The 24,119-nt window shown below is 44.3% G+C and overlaps 1 protein-coding gene across 1 annotated transcript in view; it reads left to right on the top strand.

The window, feature by feature from the left end:
* LOC145360455 (ferroptosis suppressor protein 1-like) overlaps nt 1–21,201 on the top strand; it is a 28,562-nt gene extending 7,361 nt beyond the window's left edge. The window contains exons 4-8 of the mRNA XM_080215673.1: nt 782–874; nt 10,658–10,766; nt 11,687–11,839; nt 17,379–17,579; nt 21,047–21,201. Of these exons, the coding sequence (XP_080071799.1) occupies nt 782–874; nt 10,658–10,766; nt 11,687–11,839; nt 17,379–17,579; nt 21,047–21,201 (711 nt within the window). The remainder of the gene's footprint in view (nt 1–781; nt 875–10,657; nt 10,767–11,686; nt 11,840–17,378; nt 17,580–21,046) is intronic.
* Nucleotides 21,202–24,119: the final 2,918 nt, after the last annotated feature.

Consider the following 24,119-nt stretch of genomic DNA (forward strand, 5'->3'; position numbering starts at 1 on the left):
ACGTAGCCCAGCCCATCGTGCTTATCAGCTTCTCGCTGCCTAAAAAAACCAGCCAGCATAATCAACGACTCCATGAACCCCAGACATTCTCTCTTACACCTTCTTCCGTTGGGAACAAGTTAACAAAAGTCTGAGGTCACATACCAACTGACTCAAGAACAGTATCTTCCCTGCTGCCATCAGACTTTTGAATGGACCTACCTTATATTAAGCTGTTCTTCCTCTACCCCCTAGCTATGCCTGTAACATTACATTCTGCACCCTCTCCTTTCCTTCTAACCTATGTACTCTATGAATGGTATAGGTTGTCAGCAGGGCACACAAGCAGTGGAAGGAGATGGCCTAATGTATTATCACTAAACTATTAATCCGGAAACTCAGCAAAATGTTTTGAGGACCTGGTTTCGAATCCCACCACAGCAGCTCATTGAATCTGAAATCAATAAAAAAATTGTCCAGAATTAAGAATCTACTGAAGACCATGAAACCATTGTCAATTGTTGGAAAAACACATCTGCTTCACTTATGTCCTTTAGGGAAGGAAATCTGCCGTCCTTACCCGGTCTGACCTACGTGTGATTCCAGAACCACAGCAATGTGGTTGACTCTCAACTGCCCTCCATACAAGGCCAACTAGGGTTGGGCAATAAATGCTGGCCAGTCTGTGACGCCCATGTCCTGCGAATGAACATAAAAAATAATACTTTTGACTGTATCCCAGTACATGTGACAATAATAAATCAAATCAAATGCAAATTTTTTCTTTCTCTGTTCTATCCAGATTCAAAAAGCTGAATCTATAGTTGTGGTTGGAGGAGGACTTGCCGGCGTTGAGTTAGCTGCTGAAATCCGAACAGACTACCCTGACAAAGAGGTAATACGAAGCTTCAGACAGCCATTCTGTCTGATGATTCATTGCCTTGTATTAGTGGTTGATGTTTCCTCATGTAAGTGTGCTGATACATTCGCACGTCTTAGTTTAGGAGGTGCTATCCTCAGCATTTCATTAACAAAGTGACATTTTAAACAACTAGGTCTATTTTTCACCTCTGTCCTGTTGGGTTCGGTGCAGAGCGAGTGACAAAACCTCATTATAGTCCGGAATCTTGAGCGAGGCTTTGATGAGAACGCATTTGCGGTGAGATAGAAAGGTACATAGAAGATATAAGCAGGAGGAGGCCATTTGGCCCTCCGAGCCTGCTCCGCCATTCATTACGGTCATGGCTGATCATCCAACTCAATAGCCTAATCCTGCTTTCTCCCCATAACCTTTGAGATGACCCATGTTCAGTGTTAGTCCTGTGCCTTTCACAAATCGAAGGACAGAAGCTTATCCGTCTGGACTGGTCTGCTCAATATTAATGGGAAAAGTTTAATATTATCTAATAGCTCAACTGGAGGGAGTTTAACTGGAAGTGGGATTCAGGCGGGCAGTGGTTTCGGTAAGCACCAGAGCTTATTGATGTTAATTCTTGGGTGCCATTGGTAAGCCACTGGTCAGCTGTCCACCTGATGTGGTACCTGGGCACTGGGCAGGAGTGGACACTGGGCAGTAGGAGACAGCGTCAAAGGGGAGCTAAGAACATTGGCATTTCAGGACAGTGAGAGTTCAGGACAGTGAGAGTTCCTTTGTGAGGCCCAGAGTGGCACATCAGTCCCTCCAAGCCTGGCGAAGAAATATGAAAGAACTCAGATTGGCGCCGTCGGTGCAGCAAATTCTTGCCACGCTCAAAACTTGGCAGGAAAGACCCAAGGCTTCCACACGCAAGACAGGCTTAAATTTGCAGTCAGGTCCTAGATTGTGTCATCAGATTTTAACCACTATGCTTCAAAAAGGACCCCGCTGGTGTCCAATGGGTATGTTTGGTCCCTGTTTGGAAACAAGTTAAAATGGAAGGCGGTGGGATCCAGGTGAGATATCAACAGGTAAGTCAGTGATTTTAATCACCCACTACTCAACCTCCGTCCACCTGGTTGGGTTAAAATTGTGAGATTAACATAAAAATGATAAACGACTAAAGTTAAACTAATCAACTTTCCTTCATATGGCAGTGACTGTGAGATAGTAGAGTCGTAGAGTACAGAAAGAGGCCCTTTGGCCCATCGTGTCTCTGGTCATCAAATACCTATCTATCCTAATTGCATTTTCCAGCATTTGGTCCATAGCCTTGAATGCTATGGAATGTCAAATGCTCACTGAAAGGCTTCTTAAACATTGTGAGGGTTCCCATCTCTATTACCCTTTCAGGCAGCGAGTCCCAGAGTCCCACCACCCTCTGGATGCAAAAGTTTTCCTCAAATTCCCTCTAAATCTCCTGCTCCTCACCTTAAGTCTATGGCCGCTGATTACTAACTCCTCTACCAGAGCAAAGGTTTCTTCCTATCTACCCTATCCATATTCCTTCAGCCTTCTCTGCTCTAACAAAAACAACTGCAGTCTAACCAGCCTCTCTTCATAGCAGAAATGCTCCAGCCCAGGCAACATCCTGCTGAATCTCCTCTGCAGCCTCTCTCGTACAATCATGTCCTTCCTGTGATGTGGCAACACTCTGTGCTCTAGCTGTGGCCTAACAAGCATTTTATACAGCTCCATCATAACCTCACTGCTTTTAAATTCCATGCCTTGGCTAGTAAAGGCAAGAATCCCATATGTCTTCCTTAACCGCCTGATTTACCTATCCTGTTCTTTGCATCCCACTGTCCCTCTTGTCCTCTGTACTTCCCAAAATTCTACCATTTAATATATTTTCCTTTGCCCCGTCGGTTCTCCCTCAAATTTTTGTCATATAGACCAGCCCATTGATACCATCCTGTAATCTAATACTCCTTGCTCTTTACTACACCACCAGTTTTCGTGTTGTTGGCCCTGTGTTTACCTTAATGGGAATGTTTTGCAGTTCAACAAGGAGTTCCGATTGTGCCTCTGTTCAATCATTTGTGTTCCAAACCCCTGAACAGATGGATATTAGCCGTGTCGAGCCCTGACACTGGACTCTGACTGCATCAATGTCACCTTAAGGCAAAGCTTCAAAATTCAATCGTACTCTCTAATTGCCTCCAGCAAGTGGGAATTGGGCTCTGGCCAATTTTTACAGATGCACCATAGAAAGCATCCTTTCTGGAAGATATGCCTTCTGCTCTGACGAAGACTGCAAGAAGGTTGTGAACGTAGACCAATCTCGCAAACCAGCCTCCCATCCGTTGACTCTGTCTACACTTCCCACTGCTTTGGAAAAGCAGCCAGCATAATTAAGGACTCCACATACCCCAGATATTCTTTCTTCCACCTTCTTCCATCAGGAAAAAGATACAGGAGTCTGAAAACACATACCAAGATTCAAGAACAGTTCCTTCCCTGCTGTCAACAGACTATTGAATGGTCCTACCATATACTAAGCTGATCTTTCTCTACACCCTAGCTATGACAGTAAAGCTACACTCTCCACTTTCTTTCTCTATGTACTGTATACATTGTATAGCGCACAAGAAACAATAATTTTCACTGTATCCCAATACATGCGAGATTAATAAATCAAATCAAATATCTTATTTTTGATCATAGAATCCCTACAGTGCAGAAGGAGGCTATTTGGCCCATCAAATCTCACTAACTACAATCCCACCCAGGCCCTATGCATTGACCTGAACAGGTGCCGGACTGTGACGACTAGGCGAATTTCACAGTAACTTAATTGCAGTGTTAATGTAAGCCTTACTTGTGACTAATAAATAAGCTTTACTTTATTATTCCCATAACACCACACATTTACCCTGTTAATCCCCCTGACACTAAGGGGTAATTTAGCCAATCAACCTAAACTGCACATCTTTGGAACTTGGGAGGAAACCAGAACACCTGGCGGGAAACCCACGCTGACACGGAGAGAATGTGCAAACTTCACACAGACAGTGACCCGAGGCTGGAATTGAACCCAGGTGCCTGGTGCTGTGAAGCAGCAGTGCTAACCACTGTGCCACCGTGTCATCCCACAGGATTCTGATTTTCAATAATTCCAATTATTTTCATCAATATACATCTTGATAAGATGATTTCCTGTTTCCAAACCATTTCTAATTGTAAGTTTTAATTGTTTCATCTTGCTATTAAAGTAAGCAGCACTGGGTGTGTTGTATTAGGCTGCAGGTTCCTTCCCGTGGTGACAGCTTATGGCAGCATGAGTAGATTTAATGGAATCTCGACCATTAGCTGTGTAAACCCAACACGAACAGCAGCACCTCTGAGCACCAGGGCTGCCAACTCGCAAACTATTTTCGCCTCTTGACAGCCTCAGCAAAGATGTAGTCAGCGTGAGTGTTCTTTGATTTCCTTGTGCCATATGTTCCACATTATGACAGCAAGTACGCAGTCATGAAAGGTTTCGGTATGCAAAGTAATTATAGGCTGCTTTTTTTGAGACGACCCCTGCTGCCACGGGTGACCACTTCTGCTTTCCAGATGGTTTACCCCCCCCCTTGTGCTTGTTCTCGTAATCTCTTACAGGGTGAAGACTTGTTCCCACCTCCCTTCTTCCCCTCGACACTCATTTCCTTCATCATCCACTGGCACACAAACTCATTAAAGGTTTTCTTTTCCAGGTTTGAGTCTGGTTCCTGGGGAAAACCATCATTTTTTACCCTCAGAGCTTTTATAACACGATACACATGGTTAACATTTAACTCAACACACATACATGAGAATGACTTAAAATACAGGGAAATCTTTACATTAGTGAAACCTAATATAGACAAATGTTTTATCACAGTGGTCATTGTCTGAGCCTGGGGCATGTTCTTCCAGGTAACCCTTAAAGGTGGAACTTGGCTGGGAACCTATCTTTCTAAAAGAGGTTTGCATAACGTGGAATTCCTCCAGACACAATGAAGCCCCACTTCAGAAGCCTTGTCTTCTTGAGTGGGAGCGTCACTCCACAAAACAAAAGCTGGTTCGTTTGGGGCGGGCACGGTGGCACAGTGGTTAGCACTGCTGCCTCACAGCGCCAGGGATCGGGGTTCAATTCCAGCCTCAGGTCACTACCTGTGTGGAGTTTCCACATTCTCCCCCTGTCTGTGTGGGTTTCCTCCGAGTGCTCCAGTTTCCTCCCACGGTCCAAAGATGGGTGGGTTAGGTTGATTGGCCATGCTAAATTGACTCTTAGTGTCGGGAGGATTAGTAGGGTAATTACGAGGGGTTATGGGAATAGGGCCTGTGGTCAGTGTAGAATCGATGGGGCAAATGGCCTCCTTCTGCACTATAGGGATTCTATGATTTTATAATTTTGACCCAACCTTTCAGACATGGGTCATGATAAGCTTTATAAATCTCAAATTTAATTTGGCAACGAGAAAAAAATTCCCTTTGAATTTTCTCACAAGTCCCTTGTTTCCAGCTCCTGACTGATGCATATTTGATTCCTGACCAGAGTGGGGGTTGAGCTTTGTGGAGCCTGTTGGAGCAGGCCAGACGGCAGGCAGACAGGCTCAGGGCATTGCATCGCAAAGCCACCCATCAGAAACCCGGTGGCAGGAAAGAGCTCCCAATTATTTTGGCTGTGGGAGAGGGAGGAAGCGAACGGGAAACTCACAGGCAAAACCTCAAATTTTCCAAACCAGCGGTTGTAATGTAATTCACTGGGATTTAGTCCTGCTTCCCCAGTGAAATGAAGCTGAGATGAGTTTGCTCTGCCTTCAATGATCTGTAAGAAGTCTCACAACACCAGGTTAAAGTCCAACATAATCTTCAATAATCTGCCCATTGAATGCCTGTGACTGAAGTGTGGCTCGGCTGACTCACTGTGAAGGGCTCTTTTGACTTGCAGGAGAGGGAGTCAGAAGGAGCCGTGTTGTCTATGGAGACGTTTCACTCTGTTAAAATTCTGAGTGGTGCAGTCTGAGTTAGGCAGTGACTAAGACTAAAGTGTTAGTTCTAAAGATTAAAGGGACAGCGCATAGCCTAAGGACAGATGGGTCACTCATTAAAGTGACATTACAGCCAGAATTCCCCCAACAAAACTCAAAGTCTCAAATTTGTGTGAAAATTGGAGTAACTCTCGCTGGTTTTTTTTTAGCGGGATTTTCAGTGTGAACCTCCCACACTCTGAGCTTTGCAGACTGCCCCAGTGGGAATCACATTGAAAATCAGGGGGTGGGTCATATTCCAGCTGAAGAGGCTGGCAGCACAGTGCTGAGTGGGTCACTGCACATACACTGATCTGTCAGCGCAGAGATTGGCGCACGTGCAGTGGCGCCACGCTGCCAGCCTCCCAATCAGCAACCCTGCATTGTTGCTCCCTGACCCTACCCCCCCCGATTGATGACCCATAACCCCACTGGCCAGCCCCGTGACCCCGCAACCCCGCACCACTGCCCCTCTGAACACCCCTACCCCACAATCGCTGCCCCTCTGACACCCACCCCTCCGATCACTGGCCAGCCCCGTGACCCCGCAACCCCGCACCGCTGCCCCTCTGACCACCCCTCTGATCATTGGCCAGCCCCGTGACCCCGCAACCCCGCACCGCTGCCCCTCTGACCACCCCTACCCCCCAATCGCTGGCCTCCTGAAACTCTCCGGGCAAGCCCCGATATGTCTCCCCCCCCCCCGGCTACTCCTGCCAACCCGATCACTGTCCTCCCTCCCTTTGCCTGCGATCCTCTAGCAGAGTAGCAGCAGCCATCCACCCTCCCCCCCCCCCACACCCCCACCAGCCAGTCCCCAGATAGACCCCATCCCCATTAGGCCCCACCCCCCTGATCCCACCCCTAGGCATTGCCCAATGCAGTACCAAGGTGCCCTTTGGGTACTGCCAGTTTGCCCCTTCAGCAGTGCCAGTGAGCCAGGCTGGTACTGCCAGACTGGCTTTGCCCAGGCAGCACCACCCTTACCCCCGACCTCCTGGGGGGCCTCCAGCAGAGTCAGGCCGCAAACTCCTACATGTGGGAAGCTGTTGTAAATCCCGCTGGAGGGATCTACTCCTAGCGGGGTGGGGGGGGGGAGTGTGGGTGGGGGAATGCTAACAGCCATGGCCCTTCAGATGATGGATAAGCGAGATTCCTCCTCACCCAACACGCCAGCATTCGTAACCCAGCATCAGATTCGGACCAACTGCCCTGTTCACCTGTCAACTTCCCTGTTTCCAGCTTTGTCCCTGTCAGTGGACTAATTCCTGCTCCTGCCCCCTCTCCCCCATTCTTGGACATTCCTGGCATTCTGGGCCCCTTAGTCCTGCAAAGATAATGAGTGGGAAAGTGAGTGTCCAGTGACACGGAGGTGAACTCCTTACTGCCAGCTGCCTCCCTGGCCTGGTGAGATGTCAGCTTGCCCAAGTGTCCGCCAAATCCTCATCCCCTTTAAAGATGGCACCCTCTCCTACAAGAGCATCAGGTGATGCAGGTTCCCTGACATCAGAGCCACCCCCACCATGTGATCCACGTCACACAGATTGAGGAGCTTGTCACCTCGTGATCCAAGGCCAGGCAGCCATTTTCTTCCTGTGCCAAATCCCTGACAACTTCTGTTACAATGATAAGACTTAATCCTTCCCAGGGTATCAATCAGCTCATTACTGGACATCTCTCCAGTTGCTGTATTTTTCATCCAAACTTTATTTAGGTCATGTTCCATAGAACATGGAACAGTACAACACAGGGACAGGCCATTCGGCCCACCATGTTGTGCCCAACATGATGCCAAATTAATCTAATCCCTTCTGCCTGCCCTTGGTCCATATCCCTCTACTCATTGCATATTCATGTGCTTATCTAAAAGCCCCTTAAACATCCCTATCATATCTGCCTGCACCACCACCACCCCCGGCAGCACCTTCCAGACACCTACCACTCTCTGTATAATAAAACGTTTGCCCCTCACATCTCGTTTGAACTTTCTCCCTCCCATCTTAAGTGCGTGCCCCCAAGTATTAGACATTCCAACTCTGGGAGAAAGATTCTGACTGTCAACCCTATCTACACCTCTCACAATTTTATAGGCCTCTATCAGGTCTCCCCTCAGCCTCTGTCACTCCACAGAAAACAGCCCTACTTTGTGCAGCCTTTCTTTATAGCTCATACCCTCTAATCCACTCATGATTTTTGGTTTTAATCAAATTCCCCTCCAATATATGCAACCTATCATATTCCTTTAATCTCCCCAGATATTACTGGTGCATCCCTCGAGGGGTGGCAAGGTCGTTGACTACGCTGTGTGATTTGAGTGTAATATTAAGAGGTCAGCAGTGATATCTCCCAGTGCCCACTATCAAAATTACGGTGGCACAGTGGTTAGCACTGCTACCTCACAGCGCCAGGGACCCAGGTTCGAATCTGGTCTCGGGTCACTGTCTATGTGGAGTCTGCATGCTCTCCTTGTGTCTGCGTGAGTTTCCTTTGGGTGCTCTGGTTTCCTCCCACAGTCCAAAGACGTGCGGGTTAGGTTGCTTGACCATGCAACTAAATTGACTAAATTTATCCTCGTATCAGGGGATTAGTGGGGTAAATATGTGGAGTTATGGGGATAGGGCTTGGGTGGGATTGTGGCTGATGGGCCAAATAGCCTCCTTCTGCACTGTAGGGATTCTATGATAAATAAGGATCAGTGGTTGAGATACAGAAGACGTTTGACCCTTTGTGAAATCAAATGTATCTGCTGAAATGGTCTTCAGAGGCAGGTGAAGGGGCAAGAAATTGGCATTTGAAAAAGGAATAGGATGTGTTACTTAAAAAATGTAAAACTTTCCATAACCCATCAATAGATCTTTCAGGCACTGCGTCTCTCTCCTCCCTATCATGTGCTGCTTTACCTACTTAAATATGGACATTTGTTTGATTCTTAGAATACATATGAAAGGTCAGCACAGATTTTGTGTTAAACTTCAGGGTTTAATTTTTTTTCGGTTTTAACGCACTGATTAATGATGAATTCTTGTCTGCGTCATTGCCCACTGCAGTTCCGTTTGGTACACTAAGGCTCTTTCCAAATTTAGTAATTCTAGGAATGAGTCACTAGTCTGTTGCCAGAGTCTTATAGCCTGAGGGGCGCCACTCCACAAGGCAGATCAGGAGTCTCTCCCGCTCTTACCACCAGCCATTGGGATGTTGGAAGGATTTTTGCAGGTTGACACTCAACCCGGGCAGCAAGGTGGCAGAGTGGTGAGCATTGCTGCCTCACAGCACCAGGGACCCGGGTTCGATTCCTGGCCTTGGGTCACTGTCTGTGCGGAGTCTGCACGTCCTCTTCGTGTCTGCATGGGTTCCCTCCGGATACTCGGGTTTCCTCCCACAATCTGAAAGGATGTTGGTTAGGTGGATTGGCCGTGCCAAATTCTCCCTCAGTGTATCCAAACAGGCATCAGCGTGTGGCGACTAGAGGATTTTCATAGTAACTTCATTGCAGTGTTAATGTAAGCCTACTTGTGACACTGATAAATAAACTTTAAAACTTTGATCTGTTTGGCCATGTTATGAATGCACCTTCCTTGGCCATCAAGTCCTGGTCTGGGACTCAAACCCAGAGTTTCTGCCTCAGAGTCAGGGATACTACCCACTCAGACACAAGGCCTCACTGCATGACTGTGGTAGCCATTAACCTCACTTCAAATTCACCAAAGATCCTTAGACAGCAGCTTCCAAACACACGAGAAGGACAAGGGCAGCTGACACATGGGAACACCACCACCTGCAAGTTTTCCTCAAAGCCATTCACCATCCTGACTTGGAAATAGATAGCCGTTCCTTCGCAGTCGCTGGGTCAAAATCCTGGAATTCCCTTTCTAATGGCATTGTGGATCAACCACAGCCAGTGAACTGCAGCAATTCAAGAAGGCAGCTCACCAACTAGGGATGGGCAATAAATGCTGGCCAGCCAACGAAGCCCATGTCCCATGAATGAATAAACAAATAAATAAATTATGGGCAATAACTTTATGTAATTGCATTAACCAGTCACTGTCAAGAAGGCATACGGCATGCTTGCCTTCATCGGCCGGGGTATTGAGTTTAAAAATTGGCAAGTCATGTTGCAGCTTTATAGAACCTCAATTAGACCACACTTGGAATATAGTGTTCAATTCTGGTTGCCACACTCTCAGAAGGATGTGGAGGCTTCAGAGAGGATACAGAAAAAGATTTACCAGGATGTTGCCTGGTATGGAGGGCATTAGCTACGAGGAGAGGTTGGAGAAACTTGGTTTGTTCTCACTGGAGCGACGGAGCTTGAGGGGGAACCTTCTAAAAGTCTATAAGATTATGAGGGGCATGGACAGAATGGATAGTCAGAAGCTTTTTCCCAGGGTGGAAGAGTCAATTGCTAGGGGGCACAGGTTTAAGGTGCGAGGGGCAAGGTTTAAAGCAGATGTACGAAGCAGATTTTTTACACAGAGTTGTGGGTGCCTGGAACTCGTTGCTAGGGGAGGTCACGGATACGGTAGTGACTTTTAAGGGGCATCTTGACAAATACATGAATAGAATAAGAACAGAGGGACATGATCCCCGGAAGGGTAAGGGGTTTTAGTTCAGTCAGGTAGCATGGTTGGTGCAGGCTTGGTGGGCCGAAGGGCCTATTCCTGTGCTGTAATTTTCTTTGTTCTCTTTGTTCTTTGTACTAGATATATCACAGAGACAAACTGGTTAATGTTTACTGAGCTCTCTTTCTGTTGTTTTACAGGTAACCTTGATTCATTCAACTTATGTTCTCGGCGACGCTGAGGTTTTGCCTAGAGTAAGAAGTGGAGTAAAGGAAATCCTTATCAATAAAGGTGCTCACCTTCTATTAGGTAACATCACATTCATCAGCAATACTTACTGTAAAAAAAGAGCCTGTTAATTAGGGGGATGTTTGAACTATGTTGTGTGAAGGCTCTATTGAAATTTAGACGGGCTATTGTAATCTGAGAAGTATTTTCTTATTAATTGGTTCATTATACTTAACAAAAAAGTTTGGAATGATTTTATTTCATGTAAAATTTGTCTTCCCCTCCGTTTCCCATCATGGCAGATGGTGGAATTTGAACTCACCTAAAAAATATCTGGAATTAAGAATCTACTGATGACCTGAAACCATTGTCGCTTATCAGAAAAAAACCATCTGATTCACTAATGTTCTTGAGGGGAGGAAATCTGTCGTTCTTAACTGTCTGGCCTACATGTGACTCCAGAGCCATGTAGTTGACTGTCAACTGCCCTCGAGCAACTAGGGATGGGCAATAAATGCTGTCCAGCCATGAAGCCCATGTCCCCTGAACGAATAAAAGAAAAACCTCACTAAGGCCAGTCCTCCAGTCCAACATTGCTCCATCAAAGCAAAGGAAGGGATATGGCCCCTGCTTACAACAAATCAAGGCCTGTGCGCTGGGCCTACATAGCCCACTGTCTAGGCTGAGTGCAGGTTTTAAACTCCTGCCACTCGTCTCTCATAGAAACTAGAAGCGGGAGGAGGCCATTTGGCCCTTCGAGCCTGCTCCGCCATTTATTTTGATCATGGCTGATCATCAAATTCAATATCCTGATCCCCCCTTGTCCCATTGCTCGAGCTCCCACTCACTCAATAGGGAAAGTTGAATTCTACAGGAAGGTCTATTAATGAGCCCCATATCTTTCATCTTGGATTGGTTCAGGAAATGACAGTTGGCTGTGAGAAGCAAGATCGTCTGATAATCTGATGGAATATTTTGCGTTTTGTTCTTTTTTTCAAAAGGACAGAAAGTCAATAACTTGGAAGAGCTGACTATGAACAAAGCGCAGAAAGACATGAAAGTGTTGACAAACAAGGGGCAGGAGATTACAACAGATATGGTCATCTGTTGTACTGGAATAAAGATTAATTCCTCCGCCTATTCCAACGCCCTCAGTAAGTTCTGCTTTGTGTATGTTGTGGTTTGTTAAAGTTATCAGTTTTTCTATGGCATGGCTCGTGCTGAATCTTTGTTCTTTATTTCATGTGACACGCACTCCATTTTCAATTGCAAAGCATTGGCTGAATATTATTGTTAAAATAAAGAGTCTTTGCTGCACGGGATTTGCACTTATGCATGACCACACACGAGGAATTGCTCCAATGAATCTCTGCAGCTCTGAACGATAAAGAGCTGAATGATAAAGAGTTACTTTGTCAAATACTAACAGTTTCTCTACTTAATACCAGCACAATTTCATCTATGTATTCATAATTTGTTTTAGAAGTTGCCTTACAGGTTTTCCATGAGTTTTATGTATGCTATGCAAATGTTGCATAATCTCATGTCCACTTTTTTCCTCAGTCTATCAACAATTTAAAATTCCCATAGTTAATTGTCAAGCAAAGTTGAATAGGCACAAAATATTCATGGGCGGCATGCAAATGCTGATTAAGAATGTGACCTTTTCCTTTGATGCGGAGATACCGGTGTTGGACTGGAGTAGGCACAGTAAGAAGTCTCACAGGTTAAAGTCCAACAGATTTGTTTGGAATCACGAGCTTTCGGAGCGCTGCTCCTTCATCAGATGAGTGGAGAGGTGGATTCACAAACACGGTATATATATAGGCAAAGACACAATTGCCAGATTCTAACCATTGTCTTACAATTGTGTCCCTGTCTATACACGCCTCTCCACTCATCTGATGAAGGGGCAGCGCTCCGAAAGCTCGTGATTCCACATAAACCAGTTGCACTTCAACCTGGTGTTGTGAGACTTCTTACTGTGCCTTTTCCTTTGGATATGTTAGTGAGACCAGTGAAAATAAATTTAGGTCCGTTGGGGGACAGGAGAGGAGAAATTATAACGAGGGGGACAAGGAAGCAACTGAGAAGTGAAACAAATATCTTGTATTCATGGTGTGAGATAAAACAAATGTACTGTGCGGAAGCAAATGCGCAATGAGAGCGAGAAGCTTAAAATCATTAATATTGGTACTATATGGGATCCCTACACTAATCATGGAAAGTTAACGTGAACATACAACAAACTATTAGGGAGGCAATTGTTATATATCAGTCTTTATTGCAAAGGGGTTGGGGTGGAAGAGAAAGAAAGTCTTGCTATAATTATGTTATGGCGGCATGGTGGTACAGTGGTTAGCATTGCTACCTCACAGTGTTGGGACCCAGGTTCGATTCCAGCCTCAGGTCACTATATGTGTGGAGTTTGCACATTTTCCCTGTGTCTGTGTGTGTTTCCTCCACATTCCAAAGATGCGCGGGTTAGGTTGATTGGCCAAGATAAATTGCTCTTTAGTGTCAAGGGGATTGGCAGGGTAAATATGTGGGGAGAGGGCCTGGGTGGGATTGTTTTTGGTACAGGCTCGATGGGCCAAATGGCCTCCTTCTGCACTGTAGTGTTTCTATACTGAGCTTTGGCAAGATCACATCTGAAATATTGCAAACAAGTTATTGGAGAGATCACTTGCACATAAAAATGACCTGAAGGCCAAAAGTCTAGGATTTTAAGAGGTGGCGGTGGAAATATTGGATACAGCGATGATGATCTTCCCGAATTTCTCAGACTATTCCTGTCGACTGAAGAGTGATAGATATAACCTCACTGCTCAGGAAGAGATGGAGAGAGAAATCAGGGAACTCTTGGCCCAGTTAACCTGACATCAGTAAGAGGACAAATGCCCGAATCTATTACTAAGGACATGGCACTTGGAAAATCACTATGACCAGAGAGGAGCAACACTGTTTTACGAAAGGGAAATTGCGCTCGACAAACCTATCAGATTTTTATGAGGATGTCACTAGTAGGATTGATTAGGGAAAACCAGTAGATGAATTTTCAGAAGACATTCAATAATGTTCCTCACAGGAGGGCCGGGATTTTCCCTGGGGGTGTCCCTAGGGGTGGCTTGGTTACACAGTGGTTAGCACTGCTGCCTCACAGCACCAGGGTCCCAGGTTCAGTTCCCGGCTTGGATCACTGTATGTGTGGGAGCTTGCACATTCTCCCCGTGTCGACGTGGGTTTCCCCCAAGTACTCCGGTTTCCTCCCACAGTCCAAAGACGTGTGTGGCGGATTAAGTTGATTGGCCATGCTAAATTGCCCCTTAGTGTCAGGGGAGCTAGCTAGGGTAAATGCATGGGGTTGTGAGGATAGGGCCTGGATGGGATTGTGGTTGGTGCAGATTTGATGGGCACTGCAGGATTCTGTGATTCTATGAAGAGGTTGTTATTCAAGATTCAGTCTCAAGTAATTGAGACTTTACAACATTTGCATGATCAGAGGATTGATTAACAGACAGAAACTAAAGAGTAAAAATGGACAAATAATTTTCGCAATAGCAGTGTGTGACCAACAGAACGCAATAAGGATCAGTCCTTGCGTCTCAGCTATTTACAATCTGTATCCATGACTTAGGTGATAGGAACAGGTGTAGTATATCCAGTTTTGCTGATCATGCAAGTGTAAGTGGGAAAGTAATCTGTGGGGAGAATACAGTGAGTCTGCAGAGAGAGATAGATCAGTAAAGTGACAGATGGGAAATAATATGGGAATAAATTCTTCCATTTTGGCATGAAAAATGGGAAAAGAAACTTTTTCAAAAGGTAAGAAACTAATCAATATTGGTATTCTGTGGGATTTGTACACTAATCACAGAAAGTTAATGCGTAGATGCAACAAACTATTAGGGAAGTGAATGGTGTATTTATTGCAAAGGGGTTGGAGCAGAACAGTAAGACATTCTTGTTACAGTTATATTATACTGAGCTTCGGCGAGACCACACCTGAAATATTGCAAACAATTTTGGTCTCTCAACTAAAGAAAGATATAATTCCCTTAGAGAGACTGCAATGAAGGCTCATTAGACTGATTCCTGGGATGAGAGGGCTCTCCTATGAGACTGAGTACAGTTCATCTAGGGTGTTCTCTGGAGTTTAGAAGAATGAGAAGCAATTCTATAGGAAAATGTCGGCCAGGATTCTCCAGCCGTTCCTGCCCCACCGCTGCCAGCGAGGATGGAGAATCTGGCGCTCAGCCAAATCTCCGTTCACTGCAGTGGGGCTGGAGAATCCCATTGGTTTGAATGGCTGGCCCACCCATTAGCTTCTTAATAAGTTGACAGGGAAGATCCTGGTCGGCACATCAAGGATTAGGGTCAGGATAAGCACCAGACCATTTGGGACAGAGATGAGAAGGAATTTCTTTGCTCAGAGGGTTGTGAATCTGTTGGATTCTTCAGCACAGACATCTGTGGATGTTCAGTCACTGAAATATCTTCAAGGCTGAGATTGATAGATTTTTGGACTCTAAGGAAATGAAGCATATGGAGAGAGTTGATCTAAAAGTCATGATGTGGAGCTGCCAGCTTTGGACTGGGGTGGGCACAGTAAGAAGTCTCACAATACCAGGTTAAAGTCCAACAAGTTTATTTGGAATCATGAGCTTTCGGAGCGCTGCTCCTCCATCAGGTGAGTTGAGTGTTGGTTTCACAAACAAAGCATAAGTAGACAAACCCCATCAACCGGGATCTTGGATTCATGTCACACTACATGTAACCTCCACCACTTGGCCTGAGTTTGCAAAATCCTACTAACTATCCTGGCTTGAGACAATTCACATCTCTTTGACCTGTGATTATCCATCTCTCCATTTGCACTGTCTGTACCTATAAAGACTTGATTACCTGTAAAGACTCGCATTCCAACCATTATCTTGCAATTGTGTCTGTGTCTATATATGCCATGTTTATGAAACCTACCCCTCCACTTAGCTGATGAAGGAGCAGTGCTCCTAAAGCTCATGACTCCAAATAAACTTGTTGGACTTTAACCTGGTGTTGTGAGACTTCTTACTGATCTAAAAGTTCACCGTGAGCCTATTAAATTGCAAGTGGCCCACTGACTCACTTTTTGTGGTGGAACAAATTTGTATGCCATTATTATATAGGCACAACAGCAGGTCAGAGGCTCGGAATCACACAGCTGATAACTCACCTCTTGACCCCTCAGATAGGGTTGTGAAATACAGCTGCGCTTAGACCTGGAGATGTCAATAGAGGAACTATCACAAATGTGAGGGAAACAAGAGCTTTTGCAATTCCTTTTTGCCATCTCACTGCCACATTATCACATAGTGGGAAACAAGCTTGTGACAGATTTAATTGAATTGGTGACAGGTGGACTGCAAAGATCAAAAACAGCAATAAAGGAAGTGTGAAGGTAAATAGTTTGATGTGATGACGGACAGAGAGCCAGGAGAGCTGATGTAACAATTTACATGAGGCAAATAAAAGAAGTGGCTTAAAGTTGGCTGTTGTATTTCAAAAGAAACATATACAATTGGAAATAGATAAGGCAAAGTAATGTACGTTTACTTTTAAAATATAGTAGCCACAAAGTGATAAAAGGAGGCTGATCGATTCTAGGAAAAGGAACTTGGGAACTTTTAAGGGGTTGTAGATTGATGGGTGGTGCGGTGGCACTGTGGCACAGTGGTTAGCACTGCTGCCTCACAGTGCCGGGGACCTGGATCCTGGCTTGGGTCACTGTCTATGTGGAGTTTGCATGTTCTCCCCGTGTCTGCGTGGGTTTCCTCCGGGTGCTCTGGTTTCCTCCACAGTCCAAAGATGTGCGGGTGAAGTGCATTGGCCGTGCTAAATTGCTCCTTAGTGTCATGGGGACTGGCAGGGTAAATGCATGGATTTACAGAGAAAGGGTCTGGTTGGGATTATGGTCAGTGCAGACTCGATGGGCTGAATGGCATGCTTCTGCCATTCTATGTGGGGGGTGGGCGAGTCCAGGAAAAACAGGATTCAGAAAATTCCAATGTTTGGATTCATCTGTGGAAGAGCAGAGCGCTTGCGGAAGGGTTGTTTATATAATGTTAAGGCTCCATGTAGTTTCAGTTCAGATTTTTAACTCACCACAAATTTTTCCACCTTAGGCAAATGTCTAGTTTGCTGAATGGTTGTAACAGCCCTGAGAGTGAGGGCAGCAGACACGTGGGAACACAACCCCCTGGAGGTTCCCGTCACCATCCTGACTTGGAAATACCTTGCCGTTCCTTCACTGTGGCTGGGTCAAAATCCTGGAACTCCCTGCCTGACAGCATTGTGGGTCAGTACCCAAGGACCGTGGCAGTTCAAGAAGGCAGCTCGCCAACACTCCTTGAGCAACTAGAATGGTAGTAAATGCTGGTCTGGTCACATTCCATGGCTGCAGTCCATGGCAGAATTCTTTGAAAGTTAGTCATTGGGTAGCTTCTGTTTGCTTTTCAATTGAGACATGATTTTTGTTAGTGTGTAAAGGCCCCTGGCCCGTTTTTTGTACATTCTGATCTGCTGCAGTAGACTGACCCAGGACAGCCATTCTGCTCCCCCCACCGCAATGGTTACAGGTGAAGTGTTATAGTGACCATCAGGGCATTCCCTTAGTCATGGGATACTTCTCTCTGTTTTCTTTTGTTTTAACAGGAGATAAGCTCAATGACAATGATGCAATAATGGTCGATGAATATCTGAACGTGAAAGGGACGAAGAATGTTTTTGCAATCGGGGACTGTGCACATGTGAATGAGCATAAATCAGCTTACACTGCTGAATTCCAAGCAATCGCCTGCGTGAAAAATATCGTCCACAGCCTTAAACAAGAACCCATGGAACCATACAGACCAGGTAAACATGCTACCAACACTTAGCTTCAGCTGCTGCACTCTTGATGGTTCAGTATCAACAATTTGATTCTATTTAGCACCTTTACTGTACTAAAACACCCAAAGCATTTCACAGAGGTGTAAACAGACAATATTTGACATTGAGCCAAGTAAGGATATGTTCAGAGAGGTGAGTGTTTAAAGAATCTTAAAGGAGCAGAGGTTTAGGGAGAAAATTGCAGAGCTTCAGGCCCAGACAGCTAATGGTACGGTCACCCAGCAATTAAAATCAAGGATGCTGAAGAGACCAGAGCTGGATCAGCACACAGAAACATAGAAGATAGAAAATAAGAGGAGGAGGAGGCCTTTCAGCCTTCCATCCTGATCATCCAACTCAATAGCCTAATCCTGCTTTTCTTCCCACAACTTTTGATCCCATTCGCCCCAAGTTCTATATCTAACCGCCTCTTGAATACATTCAATGTTTTGGCATCAACTACTTCCTGTAGTTACTAGTGAATTCCACAGGCTCATCATTCTTTGAGTGAAGAAATGTCTCCTCACCTCCATCCTAAATGGTCTACCCCAAATCCTCAGACTGTGACCCCTGGTTCCTGCCTCCCCCACCATCAGGAATATCCTCCCTGTATCTACTCAATGAGATCCCCACTCATTCGTCTGAAGCACTGAGAGTTCAGAGGATTGTAGGACTGGAGGAGACTACAGAGATAATGAGAGGTGAAACAATGGAGGACCAATCGAGATGTTACCAAACTGGGACCAAATGTAGGTCACCGAACACAAGGGTTTTGGATAATTAGAACTTGGTGTGAGTTAGGATTTGGGGAGCAGAGAGGCAGATCTGCTCAAGTTAATGGAAATGAGAAACTGGAATTGCAAACTCAATGGAACAAATGCATGGATGAGTTGAGGGAGAAATGCAGACAATACTGGGAGATGGAGGAGGAAAGTGAACCTACCCAATGTGGAAACAAATCATAATGACGGCAAAGTTCCATGAATTCCTCTCCTATGCTGGACTTAGTTGATTGATTATATTATGTTGAATGAATATCTTTGTCTGAGAGCTGAAAAGATCCTCAATAATCTTAAGATGTTTAACTCTGTTTCTAGTGTATACTAGAGTCATAATTCAATAATCTTGATTGCTCTTTGTCCGTGACTGTCTTACTGAACACAAGAGGCCAAAAGCAAAGATTTCACCTGAAGAAACCTTTAAGAGGGCGTTCAAGGAAAGGTGGACCTATATTGCCTGAGGATTGAAAGATTCCCCAGGAGCTCTGGAATGTCAAACACCTTTTATTTATTCTGTTGGTACAAAATGTAGCTGCGTGCCAAAATGCGATGAAGCCAAGGCCCATTAAAATATTCAGGGATAAGTGTCTCACCCTGAATGTATGGGCTGCGTATACAAATCAGTGGAAAATGATACACTGGGGGCCAGGAGGGAATAGCTTTGTGGCTGGCAGTAATGGAATCATGGGAGAACTCCTTCAGCTGTGATGCCAACCTCTTTTTTCTAAACGATCCTTACCTCACACCTTCTCGTGCAACTGAGTTGACAATGCGCAAAGCTGACTGCATATCAAGCGTAGAGTGGTCACCACAAATAGTAACAACAACTATCATTTTGTTGAGTACAACATTTCAGAAGGCTCTGAATCTAAATGACTTTCTCTTCACCCAACATCTGCATGTCACTCAATATTGGGAAATGCTCCATGTTATGGTGATCATGGGGGAGCTCATTGAATATGGGCTCGCCTATCAGGTAAGTCATTTGGGCCAGTGGGCTGACAAATGGCAGAGGAGTTTAATTTAGACAAATGTGAAGTGATGCATTTTGGTAAATTGAATCAGGGCAGGACTTACTCAGTTAATGGTAGTGCACTGGAGAGAGTTACAGAACAAAGAGATCTAGGGGTACATGTTCATAGCTCCTGGAAAGTGGAGTCACAGGTGGACAGAGTGGTGAAGAAGGCATTCAGCATGCTTGGTTTCATCGGTCAGAACATTGATTACAGGAGTTGGGATGTCTTGTTGAAGTTGTACAAGACATTGATAAGGCCATGCTTGGAGTACTGTGTGCAATTCTGGTCACCCTATTATAGAAAGGATATTATTAAACTAGAAAGAGTGCAGAAAAGATTTACTAGGATGCTACTGGGACTTCATGGATTGAGTTATAAGGAAAGGCTGCTAAGACTGGGACATTTTTCTTTGGAGCGTAGGAGGCTGAGGGGTAATCTTATGGAGGTCTATAAAATAATGAGGGGCATAGATCAGCGAGATAGTCAATATCTTTTCCCAAAGATAGGGGAGTCTAAACTAGAGGGCATAGATTTAAGGTGAGAGAGGAGAGATACAAAAGTGTCCAGAGGGGCAATTTTTTCACACAAAGGATGGTGAGTGTCCGGAACAAGCTGCCAGAGGTACTAGTAGAGGCGGGTACAATTTTAAAAAGCATTTAGATAGTTAAATGGGTACAATGGGTATAGAGGGATCTAGGCCTAACGCAGGCAATTGGAATTAGCTTAGGGGTTTAAAAAAAAGGGCAGCGTGGACAAGTTGGGCCGAAGGGCCTGTTTTCATGCTGTAAATCTCTTTGATTCAATGACTCTAAGTGGAGGATCACCCAATCGGGATAGAACAGCAGGGGGTTTAAAACCAGCATGCCTTGGGACCAATCTGCACTCTGCAGCTGTTGAAAGGCATTTAGTTATCACTGTAATTAAAAGGGTGATTTACGATGGAAGACTGGCCTGGGGAAGATTATTACAATCCATCATCCCGTTTTATATTTTTTTGGGGCTGCACTGTGGCGCAGTGGTTAGCGTTGCTACCTCACAGCGCCAGGGACCCGGATTCAATTCTAGCCTCAGGTAACTGTCTGTGCGGAGTTTGCACATCCTCCCCATGTCCGCATGGGTTTCTTCCCGCAAAGGTACGGTTGATTGGCCATGCTCAATTGCCCATTTGTGTCTGGGGGATTCACAGGGTAAATCCACTGTGGTTAGCACTGTTGCCTCACAGCGCCAGGGACCCAGGGTTCAATTCCCGGCTTGGGTCGCTGTCTGTATGGCGATTTTACATTCTCCCTGTGCTTGCATGGGATTCCTTCAGGTGCTCCAGTTTCCTCCCACAGGCCAAAGATGTGCAGGTTAGGTTGATTGGCCATGCTAAAATGTTCCCTAGTGTCCCAGGATGTTTAGGTTAGAGGGATTAGCGATGTAAATATGTGGGGCTGTGGGAAAGGGCCTGGGTGAGATTGTTGTCAGCGTGGACTCAATGGGCCAAATGGCCTCTTTCTGTAGGGATTCTATGATTCCATGCTTCCTGAGCTTTTCCAGTCTTGCCAAAGTGGCCATAATGAATATAAAATGTTCATAATAAACTTAACAATATAAATCATTTATCCCCGGATCCCAGTGACTAGTGATGGTTTTTATTTGCTCTTCTTTATCTCAGGTGCTCCTTATATGTTGGTGACAATGGGTCGGAACGATGGTGTTGGCCAGATGTGTGGCTGCAATGTTGGGAGGCTAATCGTGACATACTTCAAAAGCAAGGACCTACTGGTTAAGACAAGTTGGAAAAAAATGGGCCAAAAAATGCCAAACTGACAAAGTTTAATTCCCACAGTATATAATTATGTTCTCCCTTTCAATATTGTGTCGTTCAATGACCCAGCGCTGAATGTGTTTTGAATCCTTTCAATTTCTATATATACTTTTAAAGTTTGTGTTATATATTAAAAGTCAGGAGTCAGAGCATGCAGACATAATTCTGCCCTTATTTTAAAGTCATAGATTTGGCCTGACTTGAATTTATATTTTTAAATAGTTAAATAGTACAACCTGTCCAATTTGAGAGGCAGGATGAAATTGAACTCTTGCTACTGGGAGGTTGTACTGATACCAAAGTGACAAATACCAATCACAGTCTGAGAATTTACCATTACCATAGATAAAAAGGTAATTATTAACATAATTATTATGGAAAAAAGTGATAACACAAGGGTCAAACATTGAGTTGCACTTTGTAAACAGGAAATACATATAAATGCAAAATGTTATGGAAAAGGAGGCAAGGTAATTGAACAACAATGCTGGAATCTATTTCAATCTCGTGCAACCCCTGTGTTGTCTAGATATAATGCCTCCTGCAGAAGTGTCTATATCCCTGTATATTCCCTTTTTTATTGAAAGCATTACACCTTCCTTTTCTGTTTACTGGTTCTGCCCTCTACACATAATCAACTGATCACGTGCAACCTCTTTTCTTACTTCCAGCTAAGACTTTGTCATGACTAACACTATCATGATACACGTCTAATGCTACTCCTACTCCAGTGAAATTTGGACATTTCACTGTTCCATATATTACTATACCCTGCCAGAACTATTTGGTTATGCGTTAACTATTTTGAAGTCAATCTTAAATTCCTATTGTACAATTCTTCCTTCAAATTACTTCCTGCTTCTGAAATCCAAAGTTTTCCTTTATTTATCCAGCTTAAGACACTGCTCCAGGCAATCGTAAACCCTGAATTGCCCCTTACTGTCATGTTCTTATAGTGATACACATCATTGAGCTTATTTGCTACGTAAGAAACCAATCACTCATGAGGGAATGGGTAATCATATGAGGGTTCACTTATTTAGATGAGGCACATTAGAACAGTCTTACATTATTGTGAAGCTTGGAAACATAAGGAACATAAGAATTAGGAGCACAAGTAGGCAAATTCTGCCCTTTGAGCCTGCTCCACCATTCAATCAGATCCTGGTTGATTTTTCCCTCGTCTCAAGTCCACCTTCCCACCTGTTCCCCATATCCCTTTATCCTATTTTTTATTAGGGGCTATCTTCTGCTCTGCTGCTTAAAGCATAAGTGAAATTAAAACTGTAACATGCAATATATACATCTTGTGATGTATACAGAGAGATGCATATATCCCTAAAGGTATACTACAATACTTATCAAAGTTGTCATTTTTACTAATACACATATCTGACCAGGTCATTATCTTTGCAAGATCCTTTAATGCAATAGTGAATTCAACCTTAGCACTTAGCTAACAACCTCCAACAACCTAAACAATCTCTGATAGAACCTGGGAATTGTATCACCATTAAACAGAAATACTTTCAACTCATTCTCAGGTCAGTTTCCAAGACGTTGTCTCCTGCTGTTTGTTATTATCTAAACATTTAGAAAAAGATGCATTCTTTATCTAATTGAGATTTTTGTTTAGTAGTGACAGGCATAGGTTAAATGGTCATTTAGACTCAGCAGTCTTTAGATCACTGAATTGATTGCACATTATTATATTTGCTTTATTATGAATGGTAAGGATGGAATAAAAATCTTGATTTCAAAATATTGGTTGTGATTTTTTTTACTATGGCAAGATTTTCTGGCCAGCGGGATATTCAGGTCCCACTGACAGTGCACTTCCACCATGAGTTTCACAGTGACGAGGGGTTAATTCAATGGGAAACACCATTGACAAAAGTTAGACTGGAAGATCTGGCCACCAACCAATGGTGGGCTACCTCTTGCCACCCCGTCTTTCATGGCACGATGCTCGGTGACTCCTATCCATTGTGCTTCACACCAAAAACCAACCCAACAGTGTGCAGTATTCCCAGCTCTAAACATAATCAAATGATCATCTGCAGTCTTTTTTCTTACTTCCAACTAAGATTTTGTCATAAGCATGATGACACAGTGGTTAGCACTGCTGCCTCACGGTGCTAGGAACCCAGGTTTGATTCCCGGCTTGGGTCACTGTCTGTCTGGTGTTTGCACATTCTCCCTGTGTCTGCGTGGGTTTCCTCCAGGTGCTCCTCTTTCCTCCCACAGTCCGAAAGAGGTGCTGGTTGGGTGCATTGGCTGTGCTAAATTCTCCCTCAGTGCACTTGAACAGGTGCTGGAGTGTGGTGACTAGGAGATTTTCATAGTAACTTCATTGCAGTGTTAATGTAAGCCTGCTTGCGACTAATAAGAAATAAACTTTTAAACTAACACTAACAAGATATACATCTAATGTTACTTCTACCATATTTGGACATTTCACTGGTTATGCGTTAACTATTTTGAAATCAATCTTAAATTCCTATTGCACAATTCTTCCTTCAAATTACTTCCTGCTTCTAAAATCCAAAGTTTTCCTTTATTTATCCAGCTTAAGACACTGTTCCAGGCAATCGTAGACCCTTGATCACCCTTTACTGTCATGTTCTGATAACCTTAGCAGCCTGTAATCAAATACCATTTCCAAAGTCGAGGAACCAGATATTAATCAGAAGAACTGGATGAACTATCCGATCAGGGGAACTCAGTATACAAGAAAATTTGAAGGAATGCAAGGAGAGAAAAACTTGATTTGATTTGATTTATTATTGTCACACATGTATTAACGTACAGTGAAAAGTATTATTTTTTGCACGCTATACAGACAAAGCATACCGATCATAGAGAAGGAAATGAGAGGGTGCAATGTAGTCTTACAGTCATAGCTAGGGTGTAGAGAAAG

This window comes from Carcharhinus amblyrhynchos, chromosome 31 (assembly GCF_965287045.1).
Source record: "Carcharhinus amblyrhynchos chromosome 31, sCarAmb.v2.hapA, whole genome shotgun sequence".
Classification (NCBI taxonomy): domain Eukaryota; kingdom Metazoa; phylum Chordata; class Chondrichthyes; order Carcharhiniformes; family Carcharhinidae; genus Carcharhinus; species Carcharhinus amblyrhynchos.